Raw genomic sequence first — 23,272 nt, 5'->3', positions numbered from 1 at the left:
AAGACTGATTTAAAAAGAAAACAAGCCTGGAATGGAGAGGCAAAATGGTGGAGAAGTAGGGAGCTCCATACATTTCGCTCGCCCACATGTATCAAAGAAGGTCTAAAGCCATAGGACACTAAACCACAGGAGTCTGGGAGAAAAAGAGACAGAGTGCACTAAGAAGACAGCCTCATAGGTGCGCGATTGCAAACTGGGGAAGATAAAAACGGGCCATGATCCAGAGGCACGGAGGGAGGGTGCCTCCACAGAGATGAGGGGAAGAGAAAGAGCAACTGAGATTACTCATAGAAATGTCCCTAGAGAAGAGAAAAACCTCAGCCAGGGATGGAGAGAGATCCCATCATCCCATCTCTAACTGCAGGTCATTCAGAGATTGATCCTATCTCTAGCTGTGGCGCTGTCTTTGCGCTGGAGCCCCAGTCCCAGGTGGCACCAGGAGAAACTGCTCCGCTGCTCTCCCTGCTCAATCCCTGGCTGGAAAGCAGCCCGGCCTGCAAGATTACATTTTGGGCCGTTTCATTACAATGCTCAGACTAAGATCTGGAAACAAGGCGGGCTTGGGACATAGAACACAGCCCACCTGGGCTACGCCCATGGCACAAGGAGATCAGACCCAAAAGAATAATTTGCAATGCTTGGTTCGAGAAGGGACTGGGGCACCACCATTTTTTCTCCCCACAACCACCAAGGCGAGGCCTCAGGGAGCAGCTCCCAGGACCCACAATGGAGGCAAGATCTGCCTACTCCAAACCATGCCCATCCATGCTGGAGAGCTGCTTTTTCTTTTACTGGAGCCTGGGGCAAAAACAATATTTATGTGTTGCTGTGATTAACTCTAGATCAATTCTTGCTATTCACATATATTTCCCTTATCTCATTCTTATTCCACCCCTCCACTGGACTGGCACTCTGGTCATTGGTTTGCTTAAACAGTCACATTTAATCCATTCTCTAGATGCATATTCTACACCTCCATCGTTACATTCATTTCTTTCTCTCTTTGGAATAATCAGACTATATAGTTTCTTTGGATAACATTATCTTCATTTCTTTCTCCTCACCTCCTACCGTATTCTCCTCTTTCTCTCTCTGAATTAAGCCTCTTAGTCTCTCTGCCTGGTCAATGTCCAATTTCACTTTCTCCCTCCCCCCTCCCCCATCATATCTCTCTTTGTATATGCTCTTCCATCAGCACTGCATACACCCTGCTCTTTACCTGTACCTGGGAATTCTGGTTTTATGCTTTTAGACTGTCCTTTGTCTTTTGGTATTTTTCTTTCTTTCTTTTTTTTCTTTTTCCCTTTTGCTTTGCTTGTTTGTTGGATTTGTCTGTGCGTTTTTGTGCTTTTGTTCGCTGTGTGTTTTTCTGTCTGTTTTCCTTTTCAGGGCTACATCAAGAAACAAGCCAAAGTACACATGGTGGAGAGTCCCAAATATCACAAGTAAGGAAATAAAATAACCTAAGTCTCAACAAGAGAGACCAAGAGACACCATTCAAAGAACCCTTCCTGAATGGACAAGCCCTAGACAGTCAATGAGGCTTCTTTAATACAGCAGTACTTACAGATACATAACAAGTGTTTAAAACTGACAGGATCCAGAAAGCTAGCCAAAATGATGAAACAGAACTTTCCTCTAAAGAAATTCCACAATGAAGTGACAGCTAAAGAATCGCTCAAAACAGATATAAGCAACATAACTGAACAAGAATTAGAACAATAGTCATAAAATTATTCACTGGGCTTGAAAAAGGCATGGAAGACATCAGAGAAGCTATTGTTACAAAGACTATGGACATTAAAAATCATTGTGATGAATTAAAAAATGCTATAAATGAGATGCATAATGAAATGCTTCTTCAAGGCACAGATTGAAGAGGCAGAGAGGAGAATAGGTGAATTAGAAGACACAATTATAGAAAAAGAGGAAGCTGAGAAAGAGAGAGATAAACTAATCCAGGAGCACATAAGGAGAATTCAAGAACTGAGTGATACAATCAAAAGTAACAATATCCATATCATAGGAATTCCAGAATAGAAAGAGAGAAAGGCATTGAAGGGGTGTTTGAACCAATATAGCTGAGAACTTCCCCAATGTGGGGAAGGAAACAGACATTTAAATCCAAGAGGCACAGAGAACTCCGCTCAAACGTAACTTGAATCGATCTTCTGCACGACATATCATGGTGAAACTGGCAAAATATAAGAACAAAGAGAGAATTCTAAAAGCAGCTAGGGATAAAAGTGTCCTAACAAACAAAGTAGTTGCAGACCTATCTACTGAAACTTGGCAGGCCAGAAAGGAATGGCAGGAAATCTTCAATGTGATGAACAGGAAAAATATGTTGCCAAGAATCCTTTATCCAGAAGTCTGTCATTCAGAATAGAAGGAGAGATAAATGATTTCCCAAACAAACAAAAAAATGAAGGAATTCACCACCACTAAACCAACCCTACAAGAAATCCTAAGGGGGATTCTATGAGGGAAATGTTGCAAGGAATACAAAGTACCAGAGACACCACTACAAGCGTGAATCCACAGAGAACACAATGACTATAAACCCATATTTTTCTTTTTAAAAAAAATTTTAATGTTTTATTTATTTCTGAGAGAAAGAGAGAGAGACAGGGTGAGCAGGGGAGGGTCAGAGAGAGAGGGAGATACAGAATCTGAAACAGGCTCCAGACTCTGAGCTAGCTGTCAGACAGAGCCTGACGCGAGGCTTGAACCCATGAACCGCGAGATCATGATCTGAGCCTAAGTCGGATGCTTAACCGACTGAGCCACTCAGGCGCCCCTAAACCCATATTTTTCAATAATGACACTGAATATAAATGGACTAAATGCTCCAATCAAAAGACATAGGGTAGCAGAATGGATAAAAAACAAAATCCATCTATTTGCTGTCCACAAGAGACTCAATTTAGACCTGAGGACACCTTCAGATTTTAAGTAAGGAGATGGAGAAATATCTATCATGCTACTGGAAGTCAAAAGAAAGCCAGAGTAGCCATACTTATATCAGACAAACTTTACTTTAAACTGTACTTTAAAGTAAAGGCAGTAACAAGGGATGAAAAAAGGCATTATATAATAGTTACAGGGTTTATCCATGCGGAAGAGCTAGCAATTATAAACGTCTATGCACCAAATTTGAAAGCACCCAAATACATAAAACAATTAATCACAAACAGAAACAATCTTATGGATAAGAATGCGCTAATAGCAGGGGATTTTAATACTCCACTTATAGCAATGGATAGATCAACTAGACAGAAAATCACAAAATAAACAATGGACTTGAATGACACATTGGACCAGATGGATCTGACAGATATATTTAGAACTGTACCTCCTGAGACCATGGAATTCATTTTCTTCTCAAGTGCGCATGGCACATTCTCCAAGATAGATCACATACTGGGACATAAAGCAGCCCTCAATAAATATAAAAGAATTGAGATCATACCATGCACATTTTCAGATCACAATGTTGTGAAACTTGAAATCAACCACAGGAAGAAGTCTGGAAAGCCTCCAAAAACATGGAGGTTAAAGAATGCCCTACTAAAGAATGAATGGGCCAATCAGGCAATTAGAGATGAAATTTAAAAATATATGGAAACAAATGAAAATTAAAATACAACAATCTAAACTCTTTGGAATATGGTAAAGGCAGTCCTAAGAGGAAAGTACATTGCACTCCAGGCCTATTTCAAAAAACTAGAAAAAGCACAGATACAAAATCTAACAGCGTACCTAAAGGAACTAGAAGCAGAGCCGCAAGAGCACCCCAAACCCAGTAGGAGAAAACAAATAATAAAAATCAGGGCAGAAATAAACAATATGGAATCCAAACAACAGTTAAACAGATCAACGAAACAGTTTTTTGGAAAAATAAACAAAATAGACAAACCTCTAGCCAGTCTTCTCAAAAAGAAAAGAGAGAGCACCCAAATAGACAAAATCATGAATGAAAATGGATTTATTACAACCAATCCCTCAGAAATATAAGGAATTATCAGGTAATACTATGAAAATTATATGTCAACAAACCGGACAACCTAGAAGAAATGGACAAATTCCTAAATACACACACACTACCAAAATTCAAATGGGAAGAAATAGAAAATCTGCCATAACTAGTGAAGAAATTGAATCAGTTATCAAAAATCTCCCAACAAATAAGAGCCCTGGGCCAGATGGCTTCCCTGGGGAATTCTACCAGACATTTAAATCAGAGTTAATACCAATTCTTCTCAAGCTATTCCAAAAAAAAGAAATCAAAGGAAAACTTCCGGACTCGTTCTATGAAGCCAGTATCACCTTGATTCCCAAACCAGACAGAGACCCAGCAAATAAAGAGAACCACAGGCCAATATCCTTGATGCATACAGATGCAAAAATCCTCAACAAGATACTTGCAAATCAAATTCAACAACACATAAAAAGAATTATCCACCATGATCAAGTGGGATTCATTCCTGGGTTACAGGGCTGGTTCAATATCCACAAATCAATCAATGTGATACATCACAGTAACAAAAGAAAAGATAAAAACCATATGATCCTGTAAATAGATGCAGAAAAAGCATTTGACAAAATACAGCATCCTTTCTTAATAAAGACCCTGGAGAGAGTCAGGATAGAAGGAACTTAAACATCATAAAACCCATTTATGAAAAGCCCACAGCTAATATTCTCCTCAATGGGGAAAAACTGAGAGCTTTCCCCCTGAAATCAGGAACATGACAGGGGTGTCCACTCTCACCACTGTTGTTTAACATAGTGCTGGAAGTCTTAGCATCAACAATCAGACGAAAAAGGAAATAAAAGGCATCAGAATTGGCAATGAAGAAATCAAACTTTTACTTTTATGCAGGCTACATGATACTCTACATAGAAAACCCGACAGACTCCACCAGAAGCCTACCAGAACTGACCCATGAATTTAGCAAAGTTGCAGGGTACAAAATCAATGTACAGAAATCTGTTGCATTTTTATACACCAATAATGAAGCAACAGAAAGAGAAATCAAGAAACTGATCCCACTCACAATTGCACACACACACAAAAAAAACATAAAATATCTAGGAATAAACCTAACCTAAGATATAAGAGATCTGTATGATGTAAACTATAGAAAACTTATGAAGGAAATTGAAGATGATACAAAGAAATGGAAAAACATTCCATGCTCCTGGATCGTAAGAATAAATATTGTTAAAATGTCATTACTATCCAAAGCAATCTACACATTCAATGCAATCCCTATCAAAATTGCACCAGCATTCTACTCAAAACTAGAACAAACTATCCTAAAATTTGTATGGAACCACAAAAGACCACGACTAGCCAAAGTAATATTGAAGAAGAAAACCAAAACAGGAGGCATCACCAACCTGGACTTTAGCCTCTACTACAAAGCTATAATCATCAAGACAGTATGGTACTGGCACAGAAACAGACACATAGACCAATGGAATAGAATAGAGAACCCGGAATTAGACCCATAAATGTAGGCCCAATTCATCTTTGACAAAGCAGGAAAGAGTATCCAACAGAAAAAAAGACAGCCTCTTTAACAGATTGTGCTGGGAGAACTGGACAGCAATATGCAAATGAGTGAAACTAGAACACTTTCTTACACCATACACAAAAATAAACTCAAAATGGTTAAAGGGCCTGAGACAGGAAACTATCAACACCCTAGAGGAGAAAGCAGGAAACAACCTCCTTGACGTCCACCACAGCAGCTTCTTACTTGACACATCCCCAAAAGCAAGAGAATCAAGAGCAAAAATGAACTATTGGGACCTCATCAAGACAAAAAGCTTCTGCATGGCAAAGGAAACAATAAAACCAATAAGCAACCGATGGAATGAGAAAAGATAGATGCAAATGACATATCAGATAAAGAGCTAGTATCCAAAATCTGTAAGGAACTCACCAAACTCCACACCCAAAAAATAAATAATCCAGTGAAGAAATGGGCAGAGGACATGAACAGACACTTTTTCAAAGAGGACATCCAGATGGCCAACAGATACATGAAATGATGCTCCACATACCTCATCATCAGGGAAATGCAGATCAAAACCACACTGAGATACCACCTCACGCTGGTCAGAGTGGCTAAAATGAGCAAATCGGAGGACTCTAGATGCTGGCGAGGATGTGGAGAAACGGGCACCCTCCTACACCATTGGTGAGAATGTAAACTGGTGCAGCTCCTCTGGAAAACAGTGTGGAGGTTCCTCAAAAAATTAACAATAGAACTCCCCTAGGGCCCAGCAATAGCACTGCTCAGAATTTACCCAAGGGATACAGGAGTGCTGATGCATAGGGGCACATGTACCCCAATGTTCACAGCAGCACTTTCAACAATAGCCAAATCATGGAAAGAGCCTAAATGTCCATCAATGGATGAATGGATCAAGAAGATGTGGTTTATCTATACAATAGAATACTACATGGCAATGAGAAAGAATGAAATCTGGCCATTTGTACCAATGTGGATGGAACTTGAGGGTGTTATGCTGAGGGAAATAAGTCAGGCAGAGAAAGACAGATACCATATGTTTTCACTTATAAGTAGAACAGGAGAAACTTAACAGAGGACTATGGGGGAAGAGAAGAGGGAGAAATAGTTGGGGAAAGGGAGGGAGGCAAACCATGAGAGGCTCTTGAATAGTAAGAACGAACTGAGGGCTGATGGGGGTGGGAGAGAGGGGAAGGGAGGTGATGGGCATGGTGGAGGGCACATGTTGTGATGAGCACTGGGTGTTATATGGAAAACAACCTGCCTAAACTATGAAAGAAAAAAATGTATACAAAAAAAGCTTGATCCAAAAAAAGAGAAAAGGAAAAGGAACAGAACAAAAAACAGACCAAACAAACAAACAAACAAACACTATAAGCCTGATTCCAAAGAAATAGAAAAAAAGTCTGGTATTTCCACCAGAACTGAAACTGATACACTGGAGCACTCTGTAATAAGAGTCTTGGTGGATGCTAGGTGCCTATGTTGGTCCTCTAGGGGAGAGGCCGCCCTGCATTGGCTCACAGTCAGACTTGCCCTAGTAAAGATGGCCCTGCATGGTGCAAGGGGTGGGGTTTAATGTAAGTGGCTCCAGCCTCTACTGGAGGTGCTGTGTTGCTCACTGAAGTCCAACTGTGCTGGTGGGCTGGGGGGAAAGATGTCACCACACTCTCTCACCCCCCAGAGAGGAGAGTTCACACCCACTGCCACAGACAAATGAACAATCTCCCCCTCTTATTTCCCAGGCTTCCATCAGATCCCTGCCCTCTATCCGTCTGTGTCTGAGCCATCAACATGCTTAGAGCCACAGCTCTCCTGTCTCCTATCTCTGGCTTGCGGCAGGGATTCAAAACTCCAAATTTTAAAGGACCTAGCAAGGTGGGGACCTGCTCTGTTCTTCCACAGTACAGTCTCACAGTGCTGCTGCTGGAGCCATTCTGTCCTAGAAAAACAGTCACTTGACTGCATTGGGGCCTGGAGTTTATGGTGAAGCACAAGGAAAACCTGCAACCAGGTTATCTGCTCTCTGCATGAGACTCTGTCCCCTGCTGCTGAATGGCTGCTCAAAAGTGTCAGCCCAGTCTTTTGTCCTTGAAGAAGCAGTTTACCCTCTTCCAAATGTACTCCCGAAAGGATGACTTCTCTCTCCCAGTGCGATCCAGGGGATCCCCACACCAGACTGTCTGCTGTCTGCTCCCAGGCCTCCACCCTCTTCTCACCTGGACCATGTCACCCGCTCAGATCAACTCCAGAGAATGGCACAGACTTCCAAAACCTCAGAATTTGAGCTCCATTCTGCAAAAACTTGTGGTAGTCAGTTCCTCCAAATTTCCCAGTCAATGATTTTTGGGGGTGCTCTTCTGGCACAAAACCAATACGTTGTTCTCTCTACTCCTTCTCCCTCTCTCTCCTCTCCACAAAAAGTGCTTCCTACTCCCTGTGGCACCATGGCTTTTCTCTCCCCCAATTCAAATCTCCACACTTCATATCTGCCACATTCTCACCCTCAAATTATGCGGATGGTTCTTTTAATCTTAGGTATTCAAAATAATCTGATGTTGATCTAGCTGTGTTTGAGGGATGGGGCAAGCCCAGGGTCTCACCACTACTCCCATCTTAACTCCTCACCAATACTTATTTCTTGAAGCTTTCCAAATCTGTCTCTTGTCTTATTTGCTCTCATGAGCTATAAACATATCTTTTAGTATCTATTATCTCTCATATGTGCCTCAATCCAGTAAGCCTAAAAACCCATAAACTACTTCTCCTCTACCTAAAACTGAAAACCAAGGTCCTCAACACCCAACCAGATTCCTGAAAGGCTACTTGATGCTTCCCTTTCTATCTAAACAAATTCCAATCAGTTTCCAAATTGTACACTGTTCCTCCTTCATTTATCTCATTCATTCTCTATCCCACCCCATCATGTCACAACCAAATGACAGCATCAGCGTAATCACTTACCTTGCTGCCTCCACTCTGGCTCCCTTGCCCACTGCTGCTAGACTAATGGTCCTATAATGAAAATCTGCTTATGTCATATCCATGCTTAAAATATTTAATGGTTCCCTCTTAGCTTTCAGACTACAGTTTAAATGTTTTATCTTAGCACTTAGGCCTTTCACGAGTAGGTCTATGCCTACCTCTCCACCTTCAACTTTATTTCATTTTTAAACATTTTGTTTGTTATTTTATTGAGTTTTGAGAATTTGTAATAAATTTTGAGGATTGGCCATTCATTATGAGTGGTTCACCTACATAGTCTTCCAAACTCTGGCTTGTCTTTTAATTTTTTTTTAGTATAGTTGTCACACATGTTACAACAGTTTGAAGTATAAATATAGTGATCCTTCATCTCAACCCTCAGAAGTATTACAGGTCTTTGAGCATGTACTGTTCTTGCAGTTAAAATGCTCTCTGCCTCCATCACCACCTTTGTCTACTTAACTTGGTCATGTATAATTCACTCAAAATACTTTCCCTTGATACAACTGCCATCATGCCTCCACAATAGTCCCACCAACGTCTATCATAGTAACTTATATTAATTTATGTCTTAGTCTGTAAATTCCAGGAGAAAATAGCCATGGTATTATTTTTTCTAAACTTGAATCCCTATTACACAGCAGTAATTGGCACACAGTAGTGCATAAAACACAACCATTTGCTGAATGAATTAATTAACTAATCAAATTGGAGCTACCTGGAATGATGCTGGTCCTTTTTCTAAAGTTAAAATTTTACATGGTTTAAATTGCCTTTGTCCCTAAAGTTTTCAGTATATTAGGCACAAATCCAGTGATTTGTATCTTACTTACGTTTTCTAGCTCTTCCTATTCTGCCCTCAATACCAGTATTGTGACTTGATTTTTCTTTAAACTTTTATATCTCTGTATATAATTTTCCTAGGATACTCTGCAGAATATACTTGGCTTATAATAGCTCTTAATAATACAATAATTTCTTCCTTTATAAACTGCTAGTATTTTTAATAAAAAGAAATTTTAGAAAGTCTCTTTGCTAGTATGCCTGCCTTTTAATAATGGAAGGTGCCTTAAAAAATATCAGCTACTGGGGTACCAGGGTGGCTCAGGTGGTTAAGTGTCCAACTATTGATTTTGGCTCAGGATACAATCTGACAGTTCATGGGTTCGAGCCCCCAATCAGGCTCCACGCTGAAAGCACAAAGTTGCTTGGGATTCTCTCTCTCCCTCTCTCTGCCCCTCCCCTGTTCATGCATACTCACACACTCTCTCCCTCTCAAAATAAATAAACTTCAAAAAAATATAAAATTAGGAATAAAAATAAATAAAATTCTGGTTTAATAAGTGTAAAAAGTTGGAAAACTTAGTTCAATTTAGGAATCAAATTTATTTCCCTTCATTTTTTAGGAATAAGGACAACATTGTACTGCAAGAGTCTGCAAGAGTCAAAAATGTGGGAGAAAGGTACTATGGTGGGAAAAAAAAGACAGGAAAATGAAAGAAAATGAAACAGAGAACAACCAGTTCTTGCCAGGTAATTTATATATCATTTAACGTTTACAAAATCCTTTCAGAGTATTCAGAGTAAGTTTTATTATCCATATAACTCATAAGAAGAAAAAAAAAGATTTTTAACTTTCCTAAATTCACCCAGCTAACCAACAACAGAGCCAGGATGGAAACAGGGTCTCTTTTCTACCAAAAGCAATGTGGATTTTTTTTTTCTCCACATTGTCCTAACCCCTAAGGAAAGCAAGAGACACCCTTGCCAATTTTGTCTCAAATAAAATTGACCTTTGTAAAACCCAGATGCCAATAAAATAAGATATGGCATCTTGAGAAGTATAAATAGTGAAGTTCAAAAAACTTGACCAGTACCAAAAAAGAACTTTTTTTAAATCCCATGGAAAACATATAAGCAGTGGTAGCAATAAAGCCAAATGCCTCTCCAAGTTTCTATAATTTATTTAATATTAAAAGATTGTCATTCTTTTCTCTACCCTTTTTTACCTTGGTTTTGGATCTATTTCTTGGAGAAAAAAATTCCTTAAGAACCTGATGATTTTAAAACTGCCAAATCAAGGATCTTTGTGTACTTAATTATATATCAACTCTGTGTTTGTTAGCCCTTCTTTTCCTACTGAGAATTACTCAGTGAACCATGTTTTCACTAGTTGGTGGTCTCAGTCTATGTCCTCATAAATGCTTGATCATAATTGTATCTCTGGGGGCAGTCTCAGTGGAAAGAGGATAATTCAGTAAAAATAAGAAAACAAGGAAGTCAGAAAATGTATAGATACAGACTATTGTCAAAAATTGAGTAATATCTAGGGATGCCTGGGTTGCTCAGTTGGTTTAGCATCTGACTTTTGATCACAGCTCCTGTCATGATCACATGGTTTGAGTTTGAGCCCTGCATCAGGCGCTATGCTACAGTATGGAGTGTGTTTTGATTTGATTCTCTGTTTCCCTTTCTCTCTGTCCTTCCCTGTTTGGTACTCTATCTCTCTCTAAAATAAATAAACATTTTTTTAATCAAGTAATATCTCCTTGACCTGACATCTAAAAGGAAACATACCACAACAGAGATGAAAAATTCTATAACATAGAAAAAAATCACAGTAAGGAAGAAAAGAGTAAGGCCATGAAAGAAGACATTATGATAGTGGAGAACTTCTTTGGAAGGAAAAGAGTAAGGCCATGAAAGAAGACATTATGATAGTAGAGAAATAAAGAATAAATTAAAAATGTAGCAGAGAATTGTATAGGAATGTTGGAGGAAGCCTAAAATGAGCAAAAGATTGCCCAAAATAGTAAGATACAATTAGAAGAGAGAAGAGACAGGCCTTTTTCCATTATATTCCAAACAAAAACAAGAAATAAAAATGTGACCCACTGCTTTTGAAAGAAGAGTGTGTCCAGAAGAAGAAATCTATACCTTTAAAGTTGATGCTCTCCTTGTAAAAAATATCTATAAAAATTCCTTAAGAACCTGATGATTTTAAAACTGCCAAATCAAGAATCTTTGATGTACTTAATTATATATCAACTCTGTGTTGGTTAGCCCTTCTTTGCCTACTGAGAATTACTCACTGAACCATTATTTTATAGTATATTGTATGTATGTATGTATGTATGTATGTGAGAGAGAGACAGCTGACTAAAGAATTCTTCTTAGGGAAAGAAGGTCTATATGGAGGAAAATACTTTAAGAATTAATTTAAGATAGGCAGCGATATATGAGGGCACAAGTTAGCAGATAAAAACTTACTGCATTCAGATAAACAGGAATTTGAATGTATGAGAAAGAACAAAGGAGAGTAGTTAGGGGAAAAGGAGACGGAAGAACAAGGAGATGAAGTTGCTAAAGAATTTTCAAGATTTCTAATATTCAAACTGGAGCCACTTAGAATATAGTGTTAAACTAAAGAAACTTCTCCTTTCTACCTTCCCAAATTTCTATACGGTTTACAATATACATAAATATACATAAACATACATAAACATGATTTGTCTGGGAGTATTGGTGCGTGTGTGTGGGGGTCATAATCAGGGGGAAAAGTCGATTACAGATTAACAAACTATAAAATAGGGATAGAAAGACCATTTATAAACTAGTTTGTGGAAGCAAAAACTTGGGACCAGAGATGATCTTGAGAATATGAGCCCCAGAGAATTTGCAGAAATCTTGGGGAGAACATTACAGTTGATAGGACATAGAATTAGGGTTCAAGCCAATTATATATAGATCTTAAGTACAACGAGAACCCATCAGACAAGTGGTTTACAATCATAAGTGATTTGTGAGTAATTAAAAAATGAAGGTCNGATGGGCATAGAGGAGGACACTTATGGGGATGAGCACTGAGTGTTATGTGGAAACTAATTTGACAATAAACTATTTGTAAAAAAAAATAAAATAAATAAAATAAAATAAAATACAGGAAATATTGTATCATTGGAACTAGAAACTATCTGGCACTTACTCCTTAATACCTACTTCTTGGTTACAGTATTTATGAATATTTGTATTCACATATAAAAAAATGACCCTCGGAAATTTTTAGGGATTTATTTATGGTATTGTTTATGGTAGTCAACAAACCAATAACCAAGAAACAATGCTTAATTATCTCACCTACAAATCCTGTAGTAGACAGCGTCTGATGATGAGAACTATTCCCTTTCCTAAAAACAACAACAAAAAGTGCTGAATTGCTTTTTTACAGTAATAAAACTATCAAAAGGAAAGGAATATAAAAGTATAAAGGAAAAGTTGCTTTACTTTAGGGAGCATTAGGGAGTAAGATAAAAACAAAGGTTTAAGTTAGCAATTAGGGAAAATGATTTTACAAAAAGATCAGTCATAGGAGGCCATCGTTTGCTTACTGGAGAGTGATATTACAGTTACCAGGCACATTTATGAATATGAAGGTGTGTTTATAGACAGAAGAGTAAAAGTCCAATTTAATGCAGGAGATAGATCAGAGGCTCCAAAGGAATGTTTGCAACCTTTTCACCTAGACAATGGTGACTTTGGTCAAACTAAAGAAAGTAAAAAGGGCTTTAATAAAATTCTCTTTCTACTAAAGCTTTTCTAAATGGATTTGTCCAGCAAACTAAAACAAGCAAGATACCTTGCTGCCTTTGTAGTATCCTAATAAGATTATGTTTTTTACTCATATTAAATCAATTTATACATTTTCATAATGGATTATTACATATATCACAGACTATCTGTAAACATGCTCAGTTTATGCTGGATCAAGTACAGCTCATTCACAAACTAGGATAAACTTCCTAGTGTCTTAAGTTTTAAAGTTTTTCTTTCTACTTATATTTGTATATTATTTATACTATCTATATAATCTTAGCCATTTCCTTAACAGTAAGCCATACTCTGTTTTTCAATCTACCACTGGCTTTAAGATAAACAATTCTAAAATTTGTATGGAACCACAAAATAGCCAAAGCAACCTTGAAAAAGAAAAGCAAAGCTGGAGGCATCATGATTCAGGACTTCAAGTTATATTACAAAGCTATAGTAATTAAGACAGTATGGTACTGGCACAAAAATAGACACATATATCAATGGAAGAGAACAGGAAACCCAGAGGGTTGCCTGAATGGCTCAGTCAATTAAGCCTCTGACTTTAGCTCAGGACATGATTCCACGGTTCCTGAGTTTGAGCCCTGCATCAGGATCTCTGCTTGTCAGCACAGAGCCAGTTTCGGATCCTGTCTCCCTCTTTCTCTCTGTCCCTCCCCAACTCAGTCTCTCTCTCTCAAAAATAAACATTTAAAAAATATAAATAATGGTTGTAACTACTGTTCTTACTATATACATGTATATATATATGTATATATATATATAAAACCTAGAAATGAATGCACAACTATGTGGTCAATTAATCTTCCACAAAGTAGGAAAGAGTATCCAATGGGTAAAAGAATGTCTCTTCAACAAACAGTGTTGACAGCAACACTCAAAGGAATGAAACTGGACCATTTTCTTATACCATACACAAAAATAAATTCAAAATGAATGAAAAACCTAAACGTGAGACAAAAACCATCAAAATCCCAGAGAAGAACACAAGCAATAATTCCTTTGACATTGGCCTTAGCAACTTCTTACTACATATGCCTCCTGAGGCAAGGAAAACAAAAGCAAAAATAAACTATTGGGACTTCATCAAGATAAAAACCTTCTGCACATTGAAGAAAACAATCAGCAAATCTAAAAGGCAGCCTATGGAATGGGAAGATATTTACAAATGACATATCTGAGAAAGCGTTAGTATCAAAAATATATAAAGAACTTCTAAAACTCAATACCCAAAATCAAATAATCCAGTTAAGAAATAGGCAGAAGACATGAATAGACATTTTTCCAAGGAAGACATCTAGATGGCTGTCATACAGATGGAAAAATCCTCAACATCACTGATCATCAGTGATGTTGATGATGATGATGATGATGATGATGATGTAAATCAAAACTACTATAAGATATCTCATACCTCTCAGAATGGCCAAAATCAACAACACAAGAAACAACAGGTGTTAGCAAGGATGAGGAGAAAGGGGAACCTTCTTACACTGTTGGCGGGAATGCAAACTGGTACAGCCACCCTGGAAAACAGCATGGAGTTTCCCCAAAAAATTAAAAATAGGACTACCCTGTAATCCAGCAATTGCAATACTAGGTAATTACCCAAAGTTTACAAAAATATTAATTTAAAGGGATACATGTGCCCCAATGTTTATAGCACTATCAACAATAGCCTACTTATGGAAAGGGCCCAAATGTCCACTTACTGAAGAATGGATAAATATGTGGTATATATATGTGTATATATATGGAATATTATTCAACCAAAGACAAGAATGAAATTTTGGCATTTGCAGTGATGTGGATGGAGTTACAGAGTATTTAGGCTAAGCGAAATAAGTCAGTGAAAGACAAATACCATATGGTTTCACTCATATATGGAATTTAAGAAATAAAACAAATGGTCATAAGGGGAAAATGAGAGGCAAACCAAGACTCTTAACTATAGAAAACGAACTGATGGTTACCAGAGGGGAAGTGGATCGGGGTGGGGTGGGGCAGATGGGTAAAATAGGTGACGGTGATTAAGGAGTGCACTTGTGAAAAGCACCAGGTATTGTATGTAAGTGTTGAATCACTAAATTATACACCTGAAGTTAATATTATACTACATGTTAATTAACTGGGATTTAAATTAAAACTCTAAAATTTTTTAAATTTTAAAAATGTTTCTAAAGAAACAACAACAAAAAAGACTAACTTCTGGCTTCTTTCTCTTGAGGTATACATGACTTGCACAATTCAATCTGGTCAGCGTCTGCTGGGTGACTATAAGAAACCAAGGTGAGGCTGGGATGCACTAGGATTGATCCCGAGTTCAGGAAAAGTAATTAGACATGAGAACAACGCCAAGGTAAACTAGCCATCGTTTACTTACAGCTGACACGTGCTGTAAGAGACACATGACATCAATCATGTCTGCGAGGATAAGGAGTCTGGTAACTGCAGCCAACAAGGCACGGGCAGCTTGAACCACAGCCTCCCTTTTTGGGAGATAACAGGGGTCATCTGCAAATCTCTCAGCCGATACTTTCAGAGCTTCACCTGAAAAACACAACCCAAAATAATATTCTTTAAGTTTCAGCTATACCTGTTTAAGTATTTATCATCCTAATTTCAAGTACATTCTATGACTGAACATAATATTAAAATAGTGTCAGTTGACACTAGAACACTGTCTCTTAATAAACAATGGAGTTTAAAATTGACATTTCTCTTTGATAAATGCTCTGGAGTTTAAGAAGCACAATACCATTTTCCTGCAAGAGAATTGTGCTCCATTGACTAGCAACATCTAGTAAAACTGCTGTCAACTTCTGAATCTCATTTGCTGTGAAAGGTTTCATTACTAAGACTTCAATTGGAAACAATCTTGTTTATAAAAATAAGGTAAATCTTCATTAAATTACTTTCCAATTCAATGTTAGAAAAGAGCTAGCCTTCTCTGATAAAAATTTAACATAGGCTGATTTATCCTAAACTGTCAATATAATAACCTATCTCCTAAATTTAGCCACAAATTATATTTCATAGTACATAATTTTTAGAGAAATATGTCTCCCATTTTTAAGGTCTTTTTCACTGAAAATATATTTTATGATAAAAGCAGTGTGTACTCATTCATTTTTAAAAGTTCACAGTTCAGAAAGCTATCAAATGAAAAGTTTCCTTTTTACTGCTCTCCACTAACATAATTGTTTACCACATCCCCTATGTTTTAAGTTACTCAATTTAAGCTTGCTTTTATTATGAAACCACTACATGCTCATTACTTTTAAGTAATTCGCCATACTGAAGAGTATAAAGTGAAGACAATTTTCATAAAGTCTCCATGTGAATCACCTGAAAATACTCCTGGAGTTCTTGTATATCCACCCAGAAATTTTTCCATGAATGTATGTTTTATGTGTGTGCATATGCATATATGCTTATTTATATGTATATGTTTATATGTATGTTTAAATGTATGTGTGTATTTATGAATATATTCACACATTCATATATATGTATATATAAGGAAAGATTCTGTCATAATAGAGACATTTTATAAGTTAAATGGGACATACAGAAGATATAAATCCTTTTCACAAATATTTTCATACTATAAAAACTTTCTACAATTGTTTTTTTCACTTATCAATTTATTTTCTTTTCATGCTGGGATATAATTGACCAGGAGATATTAAAGTATGCACAGTAACTTACCATGTGGGCTCTGAAGCTGTTCTGCTTCAGCATCTGTCCTACTACCTCAGACAACTTCTTTATGCCTTAATTTTTCCCCTGCAAATGGAGCTAATAATAATAATACCTACAATTTTTATAAAAATTAAATAAGAACAGTGCTTTGAGCTTACTAAAGAGTTGATTAGCTTTTGTCATTCTTTTTAATACTTGAATAAAGTTCCATTTTATTGATATACTATATCTTATTTTACTAGACTTCTATTAAACACATAAATAATTTTCAGCATTTTCCTATTTCAAACAGTAATGCAAAGAATGACACATAGTTTTGCATACATGAGCAAACTTGGCTGGATAATAAACTCTTAAAAGTGGAATTGCTGAGTCAAGAGGCAAATGAATTTTAAGGTTTGATACATACTGTCAAAAAATTCTCCAAAACAGAGCCATCTCACCAATAATATATTAAAGGGCATGTCTTATCTACTCTACTCCATGAATATTTTAGTTTTTATATATTCATGAATGTCAGCATAATGAAAATGAAATGGATTTTTTAAATTAAATATAACAAAGAACAGTGTTCCTTATAATGAACAGAACCTATGAAGAAGGTCTGAGACTATCTCAACATGTTAGTATAAACATGTTAGCTCTCTTAGAAATACCAAGCTAGGAATCAGACTATTAAGTCAGACACCTCTGAGATCAAATTCTTATCTGCCTCTCAGCTCTGAGACCTTGTACGCTTAAACACTTTCAGTGTCCTCATGTAATGGAATGTGATAAAAATATTACTTATTCCACAGTGTTTCTGAGATGGTTAAATGAGATATAATTCAAAATATATATTTAGTGCAGTATCTGAACATGGAAAGCACTCAACAAATATTAGCTGTTATTTTCTCAGGAAATTTCTAGTAGAGTTGGTAAATTTTTAAGACCAGGAAATGGTGATTTTTATGTGTTTCTCTGCAAGTTAGAATTTCTGTGAGAAGACTAAAAATTAAAGTGACCTTGGAAATTTAGAGAGTAGATGAATTCCCACATAAAAGATTATTTTTTTCTTGTCATGATTCTGAATTGGAAAGTTAAGATAGCCTTTATAGAATATAGTCATTGACTTTACTAAAACTAAATATACATCAAAAAAGAATTATGTGTTGTTGACTAAAAATGTTGGGATGTTCAGTGAAGAAATGGGCAGAAGATATGAACAGACACTTCTCCAAAGAGGACATCCAGATGGCCAACAGACACATGAAACGATGCTCAGCATCCCTCCTCATCAGGGAAATACAAATCAAAATCACACTGAGATACCACCTCACGTCAGTCCGAGTGGCTAAAATGAGCAAATCAGAGAACTCTAGATGCTGGCGAGGATGTGGAGAAACGGGCACCCTCCTACACTGTTGGTGGGAATGTAAACTGGTACAGCCCCTCTGGAAAACAGTGTGGAGGTTCCTCAGGAAACTAACAATAGAACTCCCCTAGGACCCAGCAATAGCACTGCTAGGAATTTACCCAAGGGATACAGAAATGCTGAGGCATAGGAGCACATGTACCCCAATGTTCATAGCAGCACTCTCAACAATAGCCAAAACATGGAAAGAGCCTAAGTGTCCATCAACGGATGAATGGATCAAGAAGATGTGGTTTATCTATACCATGGAATACTACATGGCAATGAGAAACAATGAAATCTGGCCATGTGTAGCAACATGGATGGACCTTGAGGGTGTTATGCTGAGCGAAATAAGTCAGGCAGAGAAGGACAAATATCATATGTTTGCACGTATAGGAGGATTAGGAGGAACTTGACGGAGGAACAAGGGGGAGAAGAAGGGCGGAAATGGTGGGGGAAAGGGAGAGAGGCAAACCATGAGAGACTCTTGAATGCTGACAAAAACTGAGGACTGATGGATGTGGGGGGGAGGGGGGATGGGCATGGAGGAGGACACTTGTGGGGATGAGCACTGGGTGTTATGTGGAAACTAATTTGACAATAAACTATTTGTAAAAAAATAAAAATAAAAATAAAAAATAAAATACTACTTTAAAGGGGTGCCTGCGTGGCTCAGTTGGTTGGGTGTCCATCTTCGCTTAGGTCATGATCTCACAGTTGGTGGTTTCGAGACCCGCATCGGGCTCTGTGCTGACAGCTCAGAGCCTGGAGCCCGTTTCAGATTCTGTGTCTCCCTCTCTCTCTGACTCTCCCCAACTCGTGCTCTGTCTCTCTCTGTCTCAAAAATAAATAAATGTTAAAAAAAATTTTTTTAAATAAAAAAAAATTTTGGGATGTTGAACAACTGGTTGAAAAGCCATATTCAGGAAAATATCATTTAAACATTAAAGAACAATTACAGTCTCTGTCTCCATTAAGGTAATATGAAGAGAAGACCAAGGAGCACTGTTGGGGGGAAAAAAGGCATTCCTGAAATACCTGAACAAAGAAGCAATAAGTAAACTTCCTATTACTGAAATTACCACCCTCCCTCCCCTGCAACATTCTCAATGCTTTTCAGCTTCAGCTCATACTTCTGGTCCCAATTTAAGCATCACTTTCTTGGTGAAGCCTCCAATCCCCCCTTACCAAGAGTGGTCTCACAATAAGGAAGATTTCACAGTAAGATTCTATGCTTCCTATGATAACTATCCATCATCATGTACTGTACTGTAATGACTTATATCAAAGCCTGTCTTTAATTCTAAGTCAAAACACTAGTGAGAGTCAGAATGGCTAAAATAACAACATAAGAAATAACAGGTGTTGGTGAGGATGTAGAGAAAGGGGGAACCCTCTTCCACTGTTGGTGGGAAAACAAACTGATGTAGCCATTCTAGAAAACAGTGTGGATGTTCCTCATAAGTTAAAAATAGAACTACCCTATGATCCAGCAATTGCACTACTAAGTTTTACCCAAAGGATACAAAAATATTAATTCAAAGGAATACATGAAACCTGATGTTTATAGCAACATAACCAACCATAACCAAATTTTGGGAAGAGCCCAAATGTCCATCAACTGATGAATGGATAAAGATGGGATATATATGTATGTGTGTGCATATATAATATATACACATATATTATATATGTGAAATATTATTCAGCCATAAAAAAGAATGAAATCTTGCCATTTGCAACAATTGTATAGAGCTAGAAAGTATTATGCTAAGCAAAATAAGTCAATCAGAGAAGACAAGTATAATATGATTTCACTCATATATGGAATTTAAGAAACAAAACAGATGAACACGGAGGGGGGAAAAGAGAGGCAACCCAGAAAACAGACTCATAACTATACAGAACAAACTGGGGACTATAGGAGAAGGGACGTAGGTAGAAGAATGGGTTAAATAGGTGATAGGTATTAAGGAGGGCACTTGTGATGAACACCAGATATTGTATGTAAGTGATAAATCACTACATTCTATGCTTGAAACTAATATTATATTGTATTTTAACTGGAATTTAATAAAAGCTTGAAAAAGAATAAAATAAGACGACTAGTGAGAATAAGAGCTGCATTGGTCCTGGTCACCACAGTATTCCCAGGTTAGAACAGTGCTTACTCTACTGCATATATCCAATATTTAATGTGTGTTGTGAATGAGTATGTGAATGAACATTATTCAATTTTCCTTTAGTAAACATATGTTGTTCCCTATATAACACAGCTCCATCCTAGGCATCCAAGATATAGAGACTAATATAATGCAGTTTTGAAGCCTAGTAATTTCACAAATGAGAGCCAACAAATATTATGATACAATCTAAGCAGGGCTCAAGCAGAGACCTATGCAAAGTAGTAAAAGGCACAGAGAAGTACCTACCTCTGCCTGAGGCGTGAAAGGACACATAGAGAAATGTTCAAGGTAAGAGCAACATATTCCAACTATTTATTATCAAAGATAGCTGGTTTATATCATTTAGCCAGTTCACGGCCTGTCTTATGTCAGTAAAAAAATGGCTGTTTTCCGAACAGAAAAAAAGTACAGCAAACTCCTTTCTGTCTACAATATTTGCATCCATGTGTTATAAAGTCTACACATGAGAAGTCTATTATTTTGTAATATCATTCCCAATCTTTCTTTTAATGCCTTAACTCAGAAATTTAATGTGTATTTTTAAAATTTTCACTTTTAAAATACATACAAATAAACTATATCTTTCCTTCAAGAAATCCCATTCCATATTACAGAGCAACTTATAAAGCTCTTGAAAATGCTACAAGAACTAGTTTCAGAAAGTTTTATACTAGATTTATTTTATTCCTTTCCTATCAAATATACTCTGTTTAATCTTCAAAAAAATCAGTTATGAAATGCCTGCTTGAATGATGTACTGAAGTATATACTCTACAAAGATATGCATAGATATATTTTGTACATATATTAAGTGTAATATGTGAAAACTTCTGAATGCACAAAAATCTGATATGTAAAAAATTTATATGATCATATAAACTCCAGAAGTAAAAGAAAAAATATTGGCTAAATAGACACATTACGAAATATTTTTACTTTATAGGATACTTGTAGATTCTTTTAAATAGTAAGTTCCTTTGCCACATTCAAAAGTACAACTCCACTTTCTAGAAGTGGTTGTAAAAGTAATTGTATTGACCATAAACTTTAAAATTAAAAAAAAACATTGTATAAGTAAAACATTCAGAGGAGAAAGGAGAAAAACCAAAATAAAAAGGATCAAATACTAAAGATCAAATTTCCTCCAACTTTTATAATTAACATTATATTTATTATTCAATTAAGATTTCTAGTGTATGCCTCTGGCCACCCTTTTGTGTTTTAATATTTGATACCATGTAACATTCACTAATGCATATTAATTAATTCAATATATAATAACATACTCCAGTATAATGGAGCTCTGAGGCTGAGAGTGGGCGCTAGGCGGTTGGTTTTATTTGTTTTTAATTGAGAAACAGCCATTTGAATATGGAAACTCCTAAAAGGTAGGAGCCTGAATTTAACTTTAGAGCAGATTGATTGGGGGAAGCGGGGGGGAGGAAGATGACTTCAACTAGGTACTAAACTTACATAGATGTTAAAAAAAAAAAAGCAAAGACCTTATTTACAATGTTTGAGACAATTTTAACTGTAAGGAGCAAAACGTTTTCTATGTTAAAAGAAAATCTTATCATGGCAGAATTAAGGGCCAAAAAACTAGCCACTACTGTGTGGACTCAAGCTTGAAAGCTACAAGAATATCACCAGGACCTACAAGGACATCAGCAAGACCTAAAGATTCAGATGAAACCATATGCATTTGAATTGTAACGGCAATTCAGATTGCCATTGTAAAATATTGGCTGTGGTTTATTTCCCTTTCATTATCTCCAAACTCTCAGTAAAGACTTATCAAGCATAATTTGGTTCCAGTCAAAGCAGAGTAACAAAACTTGACTTCTTTCCCACCCAACAATAGACAAAATACATGAAAAAATGGTTCCAAAGACACTGGGCATCGGGCAATAAAGGACTGCAGTCTCTGAGAAATGGGAAACAAGCAACATGAATCCTTTGATAGCCCTTGCTTATTGCCTTCAGAGACTTTCCAGGCCACAGACAGGAAGGGAAAATCAAGAAATAGCCTGGCAAACTCTCTGAGCTGAAGAGACAGAACTAAGAGTCCAAAGAAATTGTGGTAGCTAAAATAGGCAGAACAGAGAATGAGAAAGAAGAGAGATACACAGGGAGAGATCTCCGAAGATTTGCAGAAACTCCCTCTTGAATATTCACCTAAATAGTGATCAACACGTACATGGGAAGAAACTACCTAAGGCTAAGAAAAAAGCCATCTGAAAAGATTTAAGGTAACGGTACTTGGCACTCACACAGCACTGGAAATAGTGCTTGTTCCCACCATAGTTCCATAGTGAAGTTCCCATTGAAAACTTCATGATTTATGGGATATTGGGTAGAGTACATAGTGGGGGAATAATTAGCTCTAGACTGAGGATTTCCCCAGTATCCCCTAACAAAACAATTCAGAGAAAACAGAATTTCTATCTTTAAGGCATTAATTATCAGAGAATAGCTCTGGCCAGGTAAAGACAACAGGAGGACAGCATCGTGAGCTAACTAAAGTAGAAGAGCTTAGGCAACCTCGCACTGAGCCCTGCACCATTGAGAACAATCAAAATGAGCTGGAGAATGCTTTGCTAGGGCTAATTCTATAAAACTGTGAATGTTTATAAAATATAAAGTTTGATGGGGCTCATTTCTATAAAACTGATGGAAAAANTAAGCGAAAGTCGGACGCTTAACCGACTAAGCCACCCAGGCGCCCCAAAAGAGACCTTCTTTTAACCATCTCTCCAGGTTAATCAACTCTTTATTCCCTCTCAAAACATATTCATGATCCCTCCCTCCTTCTCAATACCAAAAGATTATCTCAAGAATACTGCAGT

General features: G+C 37.0%; 1 protein-coding gene across 1 annotated transcript in view; it reads right to left on the bottom strand.

The window, feature by feature from the left end:
- The window catches only part of CTNNA3 (catenin alpha 3), a 1,601,461-nt gene that overhangs the window by 1,496,661 nt on the left and 81,528 nt on the right, over positions 1-23,272 (bottom strand). The window contains exon 4 of the mRNA XM_077778723.1: positions 15,523-15,689. Coding sequence (XP_077634849.1) covers positions 15,523-15,689 — 167 coding nt within the window. The remainder of the gene's footprint in view (positions 1-15,522; positions 15,690-23,272) is intronic.

The sequence above is a fragment of the Crocuta crocuta genome, unplaced genomic scaffold, assembly GCF_008692635.1.
Source record: "Crocuta crocuta isolate KB4526 unplaced genomic scaffold, BGI_CrCroc_1.0 scaffold167, whole genome shotgun sequence".
Classification (NCBI taxonomy): domain Eukaryota; kingdom Metazoa; phylum Chordata; class Mammalia; order Carnivora; family Hyaenidae; genus Crocuta; species Crocuta crocuta.
The sequence above is the reverse complement of the archived record's forward strand: the minus strand, read 5'-3'. Positions and strand labels throughout refer to the sequence as shown.